This window comes from Siphateles boraxobius, unplaced genomic scaffold, assembly GCF_051911475.1.
Source record: "Siphateles boraxobius isolate OS27281-9 unplaced genomic scaffold, OSU_SipBor_1 25, whole genome shotgun sequence".
Lineage (NCBI taxonomy): Eukaryota > Metazoa > Chordata > Actinopteri > Cypriniformes > Leuciscidae > Siphateles > Siphateles boraxobius.
Genome location: NW_027508866.1, coordinates 6,640,677 through 6,656,602, shown reverse-complemented (window position 1 = coordinate 6,656,602; position 15,926 = coordinate 6,640,677). Strand labels below are relative to the sequence as shown.

General features: G+C 37.0%; 1 protein-coding gene across 2 annotated transcripts; it reads left to right on the top strand.

Annotated features, from left to right (window-relative positions):
* Positions 1–271: 271 nt before the first annotated feature.
* On the top strand, positions 272–15,917 carry zdhhc20a (zDHHC palmitoyltransferase 20a). 2 transcript variants are annotated; one of them, XM_077242202.1, is made up of 14 exons: positions 272–434; positions 1,893–1,919; positions 2,162–2,256; positions 3,328–3,448; positions 5,134–5,203; positions 5,655–5,687; positions 6,527–6,647; positions 8,114–8,149; positions 8,820–8,952; positions 9,842–9,968; positions 10,153–10,236; positions 10,505–10,614; positions 10,830–10,877; positions 14,069–15,917. In XM_077242202.1, exons 1-13 carry the CDS (start codon positions 317–319, stop codon positions 10,871–10,873), a joined length of 1,119 nt encoding a protein of 372 aa, XP_077098317.1. In that variant the 5' UTR covers positions 272–316; the 3' UTR covers positions 10,874–10,877; positions 14,069–15,917. The 2 variants fall into 2 exon arrangements, with proteins under 2 accessions (XP_077098317.1, XP_077098318.1); XM_077242203.1 differs by lacking the exon at positions 8,114–8,149 and having other exon boundaries at positions 273–434.
* Positions 15,918–15,926: the final 9 nt, after the last annotated feature.

Below are 15,926 nucleotides of genomic sequence, written 5' to 3'. Positions count from 1 at the left end.
AAACTCTCGCGTCATTGAAGAAATAAAATAATTTAAATAAACTGCGATTAGATGCAAGGCAGAATGGCAGAAAGGTGAATGTTGATTTCATTTGGGTTCATAAGGCTCGGAATTGTCACATGATAAAACAAAACTACATATGGGAGGAAAATTGAATGTTTATTGTGTTATTGATTTATCGCTTAATTGGACGATAATGGGGGAATGAATGTGCTGCTGGTGTGTTAAGCGGCTCTTTGTTTTTCTCCGAGCGCGTCGATCGGACGAGCCTCGTGCCGTGACGTCACCGACACCCTTTCCGAGGCTCGGATTAAAGATGGCGCCCTCTCAGGCGGTAAGATGCTGTCAACGGGGCTTATCCTGGATACCTGTGATTTTTATCAACCTGGTCGTGTGCTGGTCCTACTACGCTTACGTGGTGGAGCTCTGTATATGTAAGTTTTTCGACCCTAGTAGACTTAACACAGTAGATAAAAGTTGATGGCTAGTTGTTGCAGTGGTGATCAGGGCAGGAAGTGACAGTGACTGGTACCAGATATGAATCGAAATTCAGCTCGGTTTCTTTGTATAGTATTTATTTATGTGCATAATTCACGTCGAAAGCCATGAATGAACTAGTTTGATTTCAGTTATTGTATGCACAGTGTTAATTCAAGCTCGAGCGTTAAGCCCAGGTGTTTAACTGATTGAGAGGGTTGATTTGACAAGCTGTCTTACTTAAATGAATGACGAATATATTATTCATTTTCAGTGACATAAAGCTCACTTATATCTAATCGAGATATGTCTCGGAAGATTTCTGATTTATACATTTATACGTTTGTCAAACAGTGACAGCAGTTTCATGGCATGATATACTGAATGCTGCTATACATAATCATTTCTGTGTTGTGTAAATATAGAATGCACAATTAGTCTATCTCGTTACCTGTTAAATAGACTTAAAGTTTCTTACATTTTCTTTAAAAAAAGAAGGAAATTCTGTAATTGTTTTTTGCATTTTAAGCGTGAACTCCTTAGGTGAATAATTTTTTTTAGATATAAAGTGTGAAACATAAATGACTGAAAACGTAGGCCTATATGCTGTTTAAGTCTTTAACTAAAGCTGTTGTTAACCACTTCAGTGATCTGCAGTCTCTGTAGTTCCACCCAGTTATTACTTTCCCATCAGCTTCTAAAAATACTCCCTCATTGTGTGTTCTAGTCCATTTATTACCCTAGTAAAGTGCAGTGATATATTTTAAACCCTTCCTTATTGATTCCCCTCTCTTTTTTGATATAAAGGTTTGTAAATCCTTTCAGAAATCTGACGGTATGACTCTAACTTTTGCTCTGTTGTTGCGTTTCTTATTTTATTTCACAAATGAAACTTAGGATTGTGTCAAATTCGCATAAAAGATTAATCGACATTTATATGATTCACATTAAATCAGATGTTAATAAAATAACACAATTGTAACACTAGGGAGACTAAAAAATTAACCAAGTGGGAAACAAATGGAAATGATTAAACTTTCAATATGTTGTGCACATTTAAACCTCCTACATACTTTGACATTGGAAGTACTTTTTGATTATTAAAATAAATATTTAAGCATTTATTGAAATACTTGATGAAATAAAAATACATGTATTTAATCAAAATAATTATTTAATGAATAAAAGATTATCCGGGGTTCTCCATCCGTGATGGACACAAGGCTCTCTCTGACAGCACTCTTGCCAGATGGCAGTACCAGTCGCCTGGCGCTCTGGCCTAACTGGAGGGAACTGGGCGGTTGGGAGCTGAGAGAGCATTAGCAGTATCCCAGCACTCAGCAGATGGCTTTGTGAATCAGGCCAGTTGTTCTTGATGGGATTGCCGATTGACCTTTGCTTCTTTCTCTCTGCAGACACAATCACTAACACAGAGGAGCAAGGTAAGAGGAACGCCAGTGAAACCAAGTGCACGAAATTGCAAAAGCAGTTAACGAATTCTCCTGTTGGCTAATCTGGCCTCTGATTACTGTTCTTAGTCACATGTTTTGTCACACCAGAATGAACAAAACATCCCATTTCTGTTATGAAGTAACAGGCAACAGCATTTATTTTTTGGTTTATAAAGTACGTATGAATTATTGTTTGTTTTTCTAAAATTCCCCTCATTTTGTTTCTCTTGCAGTTTTTTATCTGATAGTGTTTCACCTCTGTTTCTTCATGTTCATATGGTCCTACTGGAAGACTATAATTTCCAAACCTGCCATCCCCTCAAAAGAGGTACTGTCTCTCTCTTTGTCTCTGTTATTGTTCTCATTACTAGTTTTGCCTCCGTCTTGCTTAGTTTAGAGATCAAGTGGTGGCCCAACAGTATATCATGTTTAATGTAGTCTGCCCTGTATTTTATTTTACTTTGTTTAGTTCAGTTTCTGGATTTTGAGAATGAGGGAAAGTTGCCACCTGTCTACTCATTCTTTCTACCAATCGACCGACAGATGAATTTGTATCAAAGCATTGTAGAAATTGGTAGCAAAAAGCTTTGAGGTTAAGAACATTGTTTAATATAATGTTTGATAGATGCGTCTATTTATTTATTATTTCCTTTTCTTATTTGGGACCCATTCAGAACAGATATGTTGAGAATCACTGGTCCAGCGTTGTTATTGCTTACTAAAATAAAAACTATTAAAAGAAAATAATATAAGTGAAATGATGCTAAAAAATAAAATGAAAATTGTGTTAAAATATGTTGCCTTTGAAGGTTGAATTACTAAAATTGCATTCTATGGTAGTATACTAAAATAACACTGCACTGGTCTAGATCATGTTAGTCTCAGCCTCAGACGTGGCAGCCATTGTAAGTTCACAAGACCGAAAGTGCATATGAAGCCTTAATGCCACTCTCTCAGGTTCTCATTTCGCCTGGGTCATCGGGGAACAAAATATTTATCATTCTGTAATGCGTATGTGATTATGTTCCTCACATCTGGATGAGGAGCGGCAGCAGAGGGAGCTTTTAAACTCTGGCTGCTCTGTAGTTTTATTACCACAAAATGTAATGACAGAGAAGAGAAGAGGAAGAAAGCCAAAAAAAATTATGTTTTTGCATTTTTTTACTGCCTGTGGGGCGTGATTGGTTTAGCAGTTAGCACACATGCTTTAACACACTGAGCTCATTTGGACAGTGCAAGTCAAATAATTTCTTGTCATGTGTCTATCTTGCCAATAAAGATGGCAAAATTTAGTAATATTAAAAAGTGTTTTGAAAGTTTCTGGTTGATTTTGATTGCATATGCATATTCATAGTAGTCTATTTGCACTCACAATCTTACATCCTGTTGTGTCTCTTAGTTCTGTCTCCCTAAGGCTGAAAAAGAGCTGTATGAGAAAGAGGAGAGACCAGAGGCCCAACAGGAAATCCTGAAAAGAGTGGCCAGAGATTTACCCATATATACACGCACAGGATCTGGGGGTGAGCTTCAAAAAATACAACGCCATTGAAATCCCTTGTACTTCTTTAAACACTAATACTTTTTAACACTCCAAACACTAATACTTTGTTACTTTTTGTTTGTATGAATGTATAACTTTAGAAATGTGTAGTTTTAAAGTTTGCTTCAACTTTTTACTCAAACTGTTATTCTGATAAAATGTGATATTAAATGCTGGCGATCTTTTGAGTGTGTGATTGGTTGTCTTTCTTATACACAATTGTTAAAAAATTTGGAGTCGTACATTTTTTTTGAATGAAGTCTTTTATTAGGGCTGCACACTATATCAAAATAATGCAAATGTACATATTGCGATATGTATATCGCAACGGCTTGTGATGCGCTACTTCAAAAAGTTGCGAAAAGTCAACGTTTTAGGTCGACGCATATTGCAGAGAATAGACTGGGCACGAAACTGTTACTTGCGTGTGACTTGCTTGGCCTTAAAAAGAGTTAAGCACAATAAGCTGTGGAAAACAACTCATTGTGGGACTTGCGCTCCCGAATTCAGTTATATGAATTCATTAATAACTAGTGCAAAGTGCCCGTGCAAAATCAGTTTTTGTGTGTTTATTAGTAATTGTTGGTTTGGTGTGTTTGAGTGCTATTGTTACAATTAAACAGCAAAAGTTCAGTGACCTTTTTATTTGTGCATGGTAGAAAGCAAATACTGATACTGACATAATGACATACAGTAAATATGGTAAATTGAACTACACGATTCAGGGAGCAGCGACACAGTGAACTCAGAGAAATCGCTACGCTTGAGCAAACAGTTTGTGAATAGGCTACTACAAATGATGGCTGTGGAAGAGACTGTGAACGCATTGAATAGGATATCTTTAGTTGCTGAATAGCATAGGCTACTATTAAACAGTAGTGATAACGTTAAGCGCACCAGAATTAAATATAGCTAATATTCAAAAGTAAACAGTGTAGCTGACTTACAGATTCAGTTAACATCCGCAAACGAATAAGCGCGAGGATTCAGGGACCAGCAACACGGTGAACTCAGAAAAAATGCTACGCTTGAGCAAACAGTTTGTGAATAGGCTACAGCAAATGATGGCCGTGAATAAAATATAATATTCAGAAGTTTAACAGTGTAGCTGACTTAATGTTTATGTCAGGATGTTTATTTTTAAACCACAACCTTCTAAGTGCTTCTTTTACTGATATATTTAACGATATCTTTTGCATTTCTAATACAAACAACCTCAAACTCGGCACTGCACTTTCTCGTGCCCGTAGCAAGACATCTGTCAAGTTTGAAATTCATCGGACTAACGGTTCGAGAGATATGCGAATGACAGACAGACAGACAGACAGACAGACAGACGTTGCTGTAATTTATAGATGGATAGATAATTTGTTACATTTATATAGCGCTTTTCTGGCCACTCGAAACGCTTTATATTGAGGAGGGCATCTCCTCAACCAGTTCTCTTTCACATAGTTGTGCTGGTTAATATATTTTTAGTTTTTACTGTCACTTTTGATCAGTTTAATGCATCATTGCTAAATAAAAGCTTTAAATCATTTCTTTAAAAAAGAACTACTGACTTACTGACCTCAAACTTTTGAATGATTTGGTATCTATATACTAGTGACAAACAGTTCGGAGTTATGAATTGATTCTGAATTATAAATCCTCTTCTCTCCTCAGCTATCCGTTACTGTGATCGCTGTCAGCTGATCAAACCAGACAGATGTCATCACTGCTCTACCTGCGACAAGTGAGTCCACCCAAAAAACATAGTCTACGTCGGAAATTACTTCATGACCGCTTAAAAAAAAAGTATGTTGTATTTAGTAGTATGATTGTGTGTATTGTGAATGTAATCTGGACGTACTACATTCGCCATGTTGTCCTTACATGTGACCTACCATTGTTAGTTGCATCACTTCACTGTCATTCATAAATCTTCTCCCCTGGCCTCATGGGATAGTGAAGTGTCCATCATATGCACACTTCAGAATCTCGCCAGAAGTAGTAGGTCATCCGGGTACTTTTTGCCTACTTTTTTTTTTAAATAGGAATACTGTGAATTTGGACATATGTCTTTTGTCACACATTGTTTATCGCCTGCTATATAGTAGGGAAGTATGCCATTTTGGATGCAGCCATAGTTATCTTTTATGTCTTGGATTTGCACATTTTATTTTGATCCTTTTTGTTTTTCCCAGATGTGTGCTGAAAATGGATCACCACTGTCCATGGTACGTGCATCCGGAGCTGTGAACAGTTTATTACCTAAAGTTATGTTGTCAGATAAGTAGGGCTGGGTATCGAGTTCGATACTTTTTAGGCACCGACCGAATTGCCTCGATAGTATCGAAACATTGTCTTGTTTTTCGGTACCAAATGTCGATACCTAAGGGGTTAATCTCGTAAATGTCAGTGCATATGCAGCATGATTTGGCTGTGGTGGAAAAACACTAGTTTACGCGGTTGCCCAAAAAAGACGTGGCTCCTACACGAGACTGTAATGTGTGTGTGTGTGTGTGTGTGTAAGCATCCTAATCCACATAGATGTAAAAGATCAGAAGTGTAGCTACGTTTCACCAGACTCGGTGCCAGCAGCACGCAATGCAATCGAGTCAGCATCGTCATCTTCATCTTTGCAGCCAACACAGACAAAGCAAAAATCCATTTCAATTAAATTTTCATTAAGCTTCATACATTTTTTACAATGCATTAAAAGTTAAGGCAGAAACAACAAGCGTATTTAAAGAATACATTTTGTTAAATGATTAGGATACATAGAAAACTTTAGCATTGGTGCTTTTTTACAGACTCAAAATATGAGTGTAAAAAAAGTCAACAAACTGAAAAAATTGAACCAAAATTTTTTTTGAGGTAATGTTAAAATGGATTTTATTTTTTTATTTTCATTAAATTAGTTTAGAGAAAAGTATCGATCAGCAACCGGTATCGAAGTCGAGGTATCAGTATCGAATTTTTTTTTTTTTTTACGATACCCAGCCCTACACATAAGCTGTCACTTTTCTACTTGATCTATTATGCAGAGATAATGAGTCGTTGCTGTGTCTTTCAGGGTTAATAACTGTGTTGGATTCTCCAACTACAAGTTCTTTGTGCTGTTCCTGGCATACTCTATGCTGTACTGCGTCTACATCGCCGCCACGGTTTTGCAGTACTTTATCCAGTTCTGGACAGTAAGTCCACACATTCTCACAGAGACATCTAATTCCTCTCATTTCTCACACTTCTTGCTTCTCACCTTGTGCTATTTCAGAGCGCCAACCTCAGCGTGTCTCTCCATCTATCTGTTTTTTTGTCTGCATGAAAATGAATTGCAGATAATCTAAACAGTTATGTGAAACAATAATGTACAGTCAGGTGGTAATATCACAAAGATAAATTAATTGCCCTGTTGGGGTTTTCTCTATTATTTTAGATTTATTTAGTTCATTATATCCTGCTTAATTACACAGCTACATGCTAAATAAATAAATATATATTATCAGTAATTATAAATAAACATTGATTTGGGTTTAAGGGTGTGTTCACACTTGTATTTCGTAAAAACGTTCGTAAAACTTTTTTTTCAGTCCCGGAACATTTTTTTTTAAGGTTTTAGTCCTGGTCTGCTTAGTGTTCACATTTGCATTTTAACAATGGACCTAAAAGCATAAGGATGTGTTCATAACCTGATTGGTCGGCTTTTATTACGTATATTTCACAACTGAACTTACCGAACATCCGAAACAGTGCTGTGTGCTGGGCTAAATGTGCTCGTTGTATGTGCGTAGCCTGCATGTGGAGAGCTTATAAAATGTGTAAAGGAGTCAAAACAGTGGCAGGAATCCCTCTGTCACACACAAATGAAGATCCGCTGCGAGGAGACGCAGTTCTGATGCCTATACCGAACTGAGATGGGCAACATCACTACTGTGATGAGAAAAAACAGCTATACTTGAGCATTCTGTCCTTTTTAGGGTCGCATCTTGTGACATCATGTCTCATTTTTGGTTCGTTTACATGGTTTGTTCATATTTTATCCGAACCACACCATTTGAACAACACTTTTCAGCGGTCTCGGTCTGCTTGGTGCACACCGGGGTTCGGATGGAAGCGTTCACACTTATTCAAATGAACCCCAATAACAGAGCAGTCGCACCAGGGTTCGTTTTAATCTAACCAAACATACTAAGTGTGAACACCCTAAAGGTACACTGTATCTTTCGGCCCTCTAGCTGTTAAAAAACAAAATGAATTTTGCGGAAGAACATTGTTTTGGTTGTGCTTTGGTTTTGAGTGACTCCGCTAATGAATATGGTTCTTTTTCATAGCTAAAAAGAGAGAGATTATCTTATTTCACAATATTGTTGATTTAAATAAATTTTGGATCAAATAAATGCAGCCTTGCTGAGCATGACACTTCTTTTAAAACTATTTTTTACAAACCCCAAACTCTTGAACAGTAGCAAATACCATGTGTTCATTCATATGCACCAGTGTAATAATGTAATATTTCTATTATTTCACGAAAACTTTTTTAATGTTCTTAAATGCTATGCGAGGACCTTTGTGTGTGCATGTCTGCTTTTGCGACAGAGAAAGATGGAAGAAAATGTCTGCTTCTAACATTCTGTCTGTGTTTTTAACACTTTGCCTGAAGCTTTGCAGACGGAGGGCTATAGAGCATTGCCCGGAGGTAAACCACTCACGCGTGCTTTGCACTGTTTTGACTGTTGCCGTTTGTTTTGTGTCGCACTGTTGAATCATTTTGCTTTTGCATTATTTTACTGATGAAAATAACCAGTAGTGTTGCTATATAGAGTGCAGTTTGGCATATTAAGGCTTTTTAGAGGCACAACAATCAGCTCTTACCAGACGTGGACGTTAGTGTTGACAGTTAGATGAACAGGTTTTCTTGAGCTCTGCAACTACATCTAATGCCAGTAAACGATTTTGGGCATCTCACAATTTTAAAGGCGATGTGTGTGTTTTTTTTATTTTATTTTGATGGTTCAAATACTTTTTTTTTCCCAATGCTAGCTTAATATTCAGAGACAGCTTGACAGCAACATTGGCTCAACCAGTGAGTTTGGGGCGGGACTATATTTTCCCGGCCAAACCGGGGAGTACATGTTATTTTGTTTACTGACTCTAAAACAAGTCACACTTCACATTAAAAAAAAATCCTCTGCCAATTAAATTTATTTGTAAAGCAATTTTTAGAGCAGCTTTACAAAGAATAGCACCTTACAATGACCTTGCCTGAATATGCCTTTCTAGTGTAATGAAATGCTGATCTACTAACTAAATTGGGATACTTAATGTTTTTTTTTCATTGTCTCACTTTTTACTTTCTTGCTCAACAGAATCATCTGCCAGACACTCATGCAAAGTTCCATGTGTTGTTCCTGTTCTTTGTGGCGGCCATGTTCTTCATCAGTATCCTGTCACTCTTCAGCTACCATCTGTGGCTGGTGGGAAAAAACAGAACCACTATAGGTAAGATGTTAGTATTGCCTGCTTCTTTCTTTCTCTTCCTCTTACTTTTTTAAAAAACTTTTCTCCTCCTCTTGCTTCTTTCTCTTCCTCTCCTTCTCTTCTTTCTCCTCCTCTTGCTTCTTTCTCTTCCTCTCCTTCTCTTCTTTCTCCTCCTCCTCTTCCTGCTGCATCTTCTCCTCCTCCTGCTTCTTTCTATTCCTCCTTCTCTTCTTTCTCCTCCTCCTCTCCTCTTAATTCTTCACCTATAAAGTTTAATTGATCTGCCACTGTTTAAATGTTTTTTTCTCCTTTTTCATACTTTTTTTTTGTTTAGTTTTCACTAACCATTAAAATTATTATCATCATTATTATTATTTGCTTCTCCTTATCATAAGCTGTTTAATAATTATGTTTATTACATTGTGATATTATTATTATTATCATCATCATCATAAATATATATATATTTTTAAATTTCGCTTCACTGCAAACACTACAGTAAATACAGTTATCGCTTCTTTAGTTTCTAATTACTTCCTCATCGTATTGTTGTCCATGTTCATATTCTGATTTCCCTGTCACTCTTTGACCTGCTAGTCCTCCTATCTCTTAGTTACATAATTGTGACCTATTTTGCATCATTATCTTTTACTGAGGGAAAATACAGGCACATATTCAGACAACAAATTAAACTTTTGCTCATAAAAGTCAAATGTAACTGAATGTGGGCAGTTGGATTGTGAGCGTGCTTATGAAGATTTAGGTAAACTTAAAGACAAAAAAAAACTACTTTTTTTTGGTGCCCTACAATGAAGTTTGATACTCCTCCCTAAGTTTGTTCAAAAGTAGAGGATGTCATTTGTTGAGAACAGGAACAGACCTCTTTCTAATCCCTCATCCTTTGTTTCAGAGGCGTTCAGGGCACCGGTGTTCAGAAATGGTCCAGATAAAAATGGCTTCACTCTGGGCTTCAGGAAGAATATCAGCCAGGTGTTCGGGGACCAGAAGCTGTGCTGGTGCATACCCATTTACAGAAGGTAAAAACAAACAAACCCTTTTCATTTATTATATGAACCAATAAATCATTCATAATTACATTCAGAAATGTGTATTAGGAAAGTAAACTATCACTTTAGTTTAATGTTAATTGTAAGATTATAAGCACCCTCATTGTTGTGTGGCGAGTTATGGTTGCATGAGTAGCTGTTTTTTCCTCTGCAGTTCAGGCGATGGCTACACATTCCCTACTCGCCTAGTCAACGCTGACTCAGAGCAAGGCAATGTTGAACACCAGGCCATTAAATGGTAATCACTGTCTACTTTGTTTACAATTCCTCTAGTCATTTGAATGGCAGTATAATTCTGCAGAACAAATTAAACCATTATTATTTTTCCCATTAGATCATGTGCGTTCTCTTTTAATCTCAGACATTCTAGAAGTCTGCTTTCCCAGAAATGTCTTCAGAGCGTCACTGTTAATAGTAAAATATAATCCAGGGTGAGGTTTATTTTGGAGCAGTGGAAATCTCCATTGGTGTTTGTGACTGACACATAATGGTTGTTATGGTAACAGCACTGTTGATGGACAGACAAACCCCAGACCTCTGAGTGGGTCACAGAATCATCTCCTAGGCAACGATACGCACTCTGAGGAGCAGAAAGACGGCAGTTCTGCGAACATAGGTAGGAGCTTTTACACCCCTTATATTGCTAGAAAACATTGTGAAATATGTAGGGTTTTTTATCACTAGATATTGTTAAACGTCTAATGATTTCTCTGAAGCTTTTATAGACACACTGCTCCTTAATGTACACCTAATGTAGTTGACCGATTACATCAAAATGTGAGGGGAAATGTATGCATTTATGAAACTGATCGGTCTGGAATTGTCTTCCAGAGGTATGTCAGCCTGTTTCTGTTACCATGGAGAATGAGTCCTAATCAGGTAAGACTTTGCTTTAGTTTGAATGGGGATTTTCTTTGGGGTGGGGCATTGTAGTGCTTAAAGGATTAGTTCACCTCTAAATGAAAATTTCCTAATAATTTACTCACCCCAATGCCATCCAAGATATCCATGTCTTTCTTTCCTCAGTGGAAGAGAAATTAAGTTTGAGGAAAACATTTCCGGATTTTTCTTCGAATAATGGACTTCAATGGCAACCAACATTTTGAAGTCCAAATCAATGCAGTTTGAAAGGTCTTTGAAGTGCTTCAACAGTCTGTGCACAATCGCAGCTGAGGAGGAGGGGCTTATCTCGCGAAACAATAGGTCATTAATGTGTATATATATATATATATTTTTTTTTTTTAACTACAATTTTCGGATTGAGCTGATCTGCAACTGGTACGGATCTGCTGAGTACCGCTCCACTGTTTACAAAGTGACCAATACAATTTGAACTATGTTCCTTCGCACGGTCAACTTTGTAAACAGTGGGGCGGTACTTCCGCCGGCGACATCGAGCGTGACCTTTCAACGTATTGACGTAGTTCCCGGGGCGTTGCAGATCAGCTCAATCCGAACAATTGTTGTTAAAAAGTGTGTATATATGTAATTTTTTTTTTGAAAATGACCTATCGTTTTGCTAGATAAGACCCTCTTCCTCAGCTGGATCGTGCACAGACTGTTGAAGCACTTCAAAGACCTTTGAAACTGGCAACCAACATTCTGAAGTCCAAATCAATGCATTGAAGTCCATTATTCGAAGAAAAATCCAGAAATGTTTTCCTCAAACTTAATTTCTCTTCCACTGAGGAAAGAAAGACATGGATATCTTGGATGGCATTGGTGTGAGTAAATTATCAGGAAATTTTCATTTTGAGGTGAACTAATCCTTTAAGGGTACGGTTACACAAAAACAATGTTCTAAAAGCAGAAAAGTTTTTTTGTGTACTGACAACAACATTGTCAAAATGATCCCTGTTCACATGGATCTGTGGAAATGACTAAAACGCTTTATTATTAATGCCAGGCCAGTAGTTGGCGATGTCACTTTGTAAAGAAACCCTACATGCCTATAGACTGAACCAAGGGGGTAATCCATCAGGCGGAAGTTGAAGCTGCCTCCGAGGGCCGCCATTGTAGCTGGCTATCACCTGCTGTTAGCATCCCATTGACTCCCATTCATTTTGGCGTCACTTTGACAGCGAATAACTTTACATCTGAGGCGTCCAAAGACTTCATTTGTCCATTCTTTATTTCTAAAGAAACACGACAATGTATAAAAGGCTCCATTACTTTGTATCTTACGTTATAGCCCCGTAGAAGCCATTCTTGTAAAAATAGGCTAAAAATTGCGTCATAACCACGCGACTTCATGTCGCACAATAGAGACATTACCGTATAGACAGGAGGAGAAGCTCGCACAGTCTCGCAGGCGTACTGACGTTAAATTTTAAATAAATAAATATTAAGCAAAATGACAAAATAATTAATCAGAATACTTACCAAAAGTTGCTGCAGGTCGCGCTTCACCGTCTCTGTGCACGATTAACGTTGGGTGACTGTCTATGGGTGATTCAGATTTGTCTTGGCACAGCTACTAGAAGATTTACAACTGTCAGTCAGGTTGCTCACGTGACATCTACGTCATCAAGCTCAGTTTTAGCCTGCGCAGAACGCTTGGCTATCAGGAAGTGAGTGCCCATGTTTGGCTTCAACTCTCTCCGTTGAAATCAACGGGGTCGCTGTGTCCATTTCTTTTACTGTCTATGGACTGAACACACACACATGCGCATGTTTTCACAAATAAGCATTTTTTAGTTTACACAGATGAATACGGTATCTTTTTCAAAAACTTGAACTTTGAAACCCGTTTTCAAAAGTTTGCTTTTTTAAGACCAACATAAAGAGTTTTCTGTTTTTAGTTGAAAACTGTCGTGTAAACGGCCCCTGAGATCTGGGCAAGAGTTTTGTAGCTTTGAATCAGTGTTTTCTAGGGATGTTTTCTAAATACTTTAATGTTTATTTTTCAAACATAATTACATATAAAAATACATGTAAATGCATATCTTTAACCAAACATTGTCAAATTAACTGTATTGATACAATTTCATGTAGTGATTTAAGTCTCTCAAAATTCTGGTATGTGAAACTTGCATATTTAGACAAACATCACTGAAAGTCCAGTTCAGAGAGTCAAATGTTGATTCAGTAACCGTTCTGAATGATTCAGTGGAGGATTCATCAGACTGATTCAAAGCAGTAAAGGTCCGTTCGCACACTAGAAATGATAAACGCAAAGTTCTTTCGTGAAATTATAGATGGCGACGGCTCATAAGTCCTTAACCCAATCTGCTTGCAAGAGCATCATTCTCTATAGGGCACAGCTGATTGGTTCCCACTATTGGTAGTCAATCAGCTTGCTACTCAAGATTTAAATCCTTGCCTCTTGTTTGCTGTAGCAGTTTGCAGCACGCTTTCAGAAACCCTCCACCTTCCCCAGCTCCACCTGTCCTGTATAGATCATCTATGGGAGAGATTCATGTATGCTTATAAAAGCAGCGTGTTTTATGTACAATAACTATATTAGCATCCACACCAACAGACAAAGACATTGTATATTATAAGTGTGCTAAATTCTCAAATTCTTTAAGGTTGGATGAATTTTGATTGGCTGTGAATGTTTTTATCATTCATAAGCTGGAAAAAAAATCTGTTCTGAAAGTGATTCCTAGATGTTGTTCCTTCCTGGTATCATTGTTGTTACAGCTGTGATGTGGACTTCCCTATTCTCATAGAATTAGAACGATTATAATATATGTATAAATATATATTTTTTTTTTACTTGGTGCGAAAATCTTTGTATTATTGAACAATTCATAAAAATAATCCAGTTCATAGAGTAATTTGTTACCATTGCATTTACGCATTTATCCAAAGCCACTTACATTGCATTTCAAGGTACACGTTTACATTCATATCAGTTCTTGCTTTCCCTGGGAATCGAACCCATGACCTTGGCGTTGCAAGCGCCAACGCTCTACTATTTGAGAAGTGTTTTTTGAAAGATTTTTTGATTGTTTGATCAGAGTGTTTGCTAAATGAATATTTGCGTTTCCTTCTGCATATTCAGAGAATGGATCTGTCTAGTGTTTGTTTATTCTTACACAAGTTTGGTTTCTCTCTCCTTACAGGACCTGGGAATGGCACCAGGATTATTTTTCCTCTCTTAAGGACTCTCTTGTTCTAAGACCTTGTGTGAAAGAGCGCATAGCCCTCAGATATAATGCCTTAAGGTTAGCAGCATCATCATCTCATCTCTCTGGACATGACCTGCCGTACATCGCTGCGGTGGATTTATTTAACCTGCGTTCATATCCGCACAGACTCTCAAGCTCTTCACACCAAACACCGACTGAACTCAACGACTCTTTCACCAGGTTTTATTACATTGTGACTAACACATTTTCTTTTTTCCAAAATGCACATTTATTTGATCAAAATACCTTAAGATGACCTTCAGGTTTTTGTCTGTCCAATGTATAATGTATTTATACAGGTTAATCTCTGGGATTACTTTTCTTTCTTTTTTTTTGACCAAAAAAGTCTGGCAGGTGTTTCTACCCAAGATGCACTTGTCAGCTGCAGATGTTAACTGATCTGAATTAACATGCAAGTGCAATGCATTATTTGATAAGAAAGTGTTCCTCCGTTGAGAAAAAATTCACTACACGGAAGCGTCAACCTCAACTAATGTATGATTACTAGTTAAGTATTTTTTGAGATAATTCAGAAGGTGCAATACTTTCCTTTTAAATTTTACACTATTATGTACTCTATTTGTGGAAAACTTAATGTAGTATTCAGTGGTATCTAACAACTTTTAGGTCCTCTACCCATTCATTAACACTTCTTCAAACCTCAAGCCCATCAGCATTATACTATCAGCTTTGTGCCTTTGTTTGAGGGCTAGATTTTGCAGCAGATCGTGTGAATCGTGACATTAAAGCACACTTCATTTCTAGGTTGTGTAGCACATGCAGCTCAGTTGTTTATTACAGAAGGAACTCAGGCCAAGACGTTAAGCTTTTGCCTGCAAATATGGAAAAATGAATTTAGCATATAATATCATGTGGAGTTTTGACAGGATTTCCTTAATTTAAGTTTGAAGACAGCTGAAGTTTTTACTCCACATGAATGTGTAATCTTGGTGTACAGTTTTTTGTTTGTATAGTTTTGTTTCTGCTGTTCTGTAAGTGGGAGGAGTTCAGTGAGGTCTGTTTACAGATGCATTGTCTTCATTTATTCCTGGAGAAACGTGACCTCATATGTGACTGAAATACATGCATATCTCTCCTTGAAAAAGATTTGTGTTAATACTTTGAAAACAGCCCATAAAACTCATTTCAGAGTTGATCATGGAAAGCATTGAATCGTGTGAACCGTTGCTATATTGTTTTTTTATTATAGTTTTTCAGAATTTTTATTTATGTTATTGCATGATAATATAAAAAGTATTGAAAAGCAATGAGCTAGTTAAAGGGGCTATGAATTACAAATTTAATTATGACCCCTCAATAGCATTTCTGCAGAACTTGAGCTGACGTAACCATTGCAACATCAAATATAATTACTGATAGGCTGCTACATCTGCCGGAGGTCATGTGGTATTTGAATGAGGACATGATCTTCTTTATAAATATTTTTATAGGACTGTGATTTATGCCAAAAATAATCATTTTAATATTAAAGAACTCACTAATCCATAACTTACTCCCTCGTGAATATGTAATGTATTACTGGAATTTAAAAACCAAACATATAGGACCATTTTCTGAGTATTATTATTCTTTCCAGAAAAAAAAATGTACAGAATCTTCAGGCCAGTTTGGTTCATGTTATATTTGAAGATGTTTCTGTAGTCTAAACAGTTTGCACAGATTTTCTGTCTAATTCAATTTAATGTTTGTACTTTGCAGATTTACCAAGATTTTAATGTATGCATTATGAAATTGAATTAATTAAAAAAATGTTGGCACTCCATTGGCATGT

Bases quoted from the DNA above. Each gene is read 5' to 3' on its own strand.
- zdhhc20a (XM_077242202.1), top strand. From the start codon at position 317: ATGGCGCCCTCTCAGGCGGTAAGATGCTGTCAACGGGGCTTATCCTGG. The intron at 435-1,892 runs GTAAGTTTTTCG...TTCTCTCTGCAG, and splicing joins CGTGGTGGAGCTCTGTATAT to ACACAATCACTAACACAGAG. The intron at 10,237-10,504 runs GTAATCACTGTC...TTATGGTAACAG, and splicing joins GAACACCAGGCCATTAAATG to CACTGTTGATGGACAGACAA.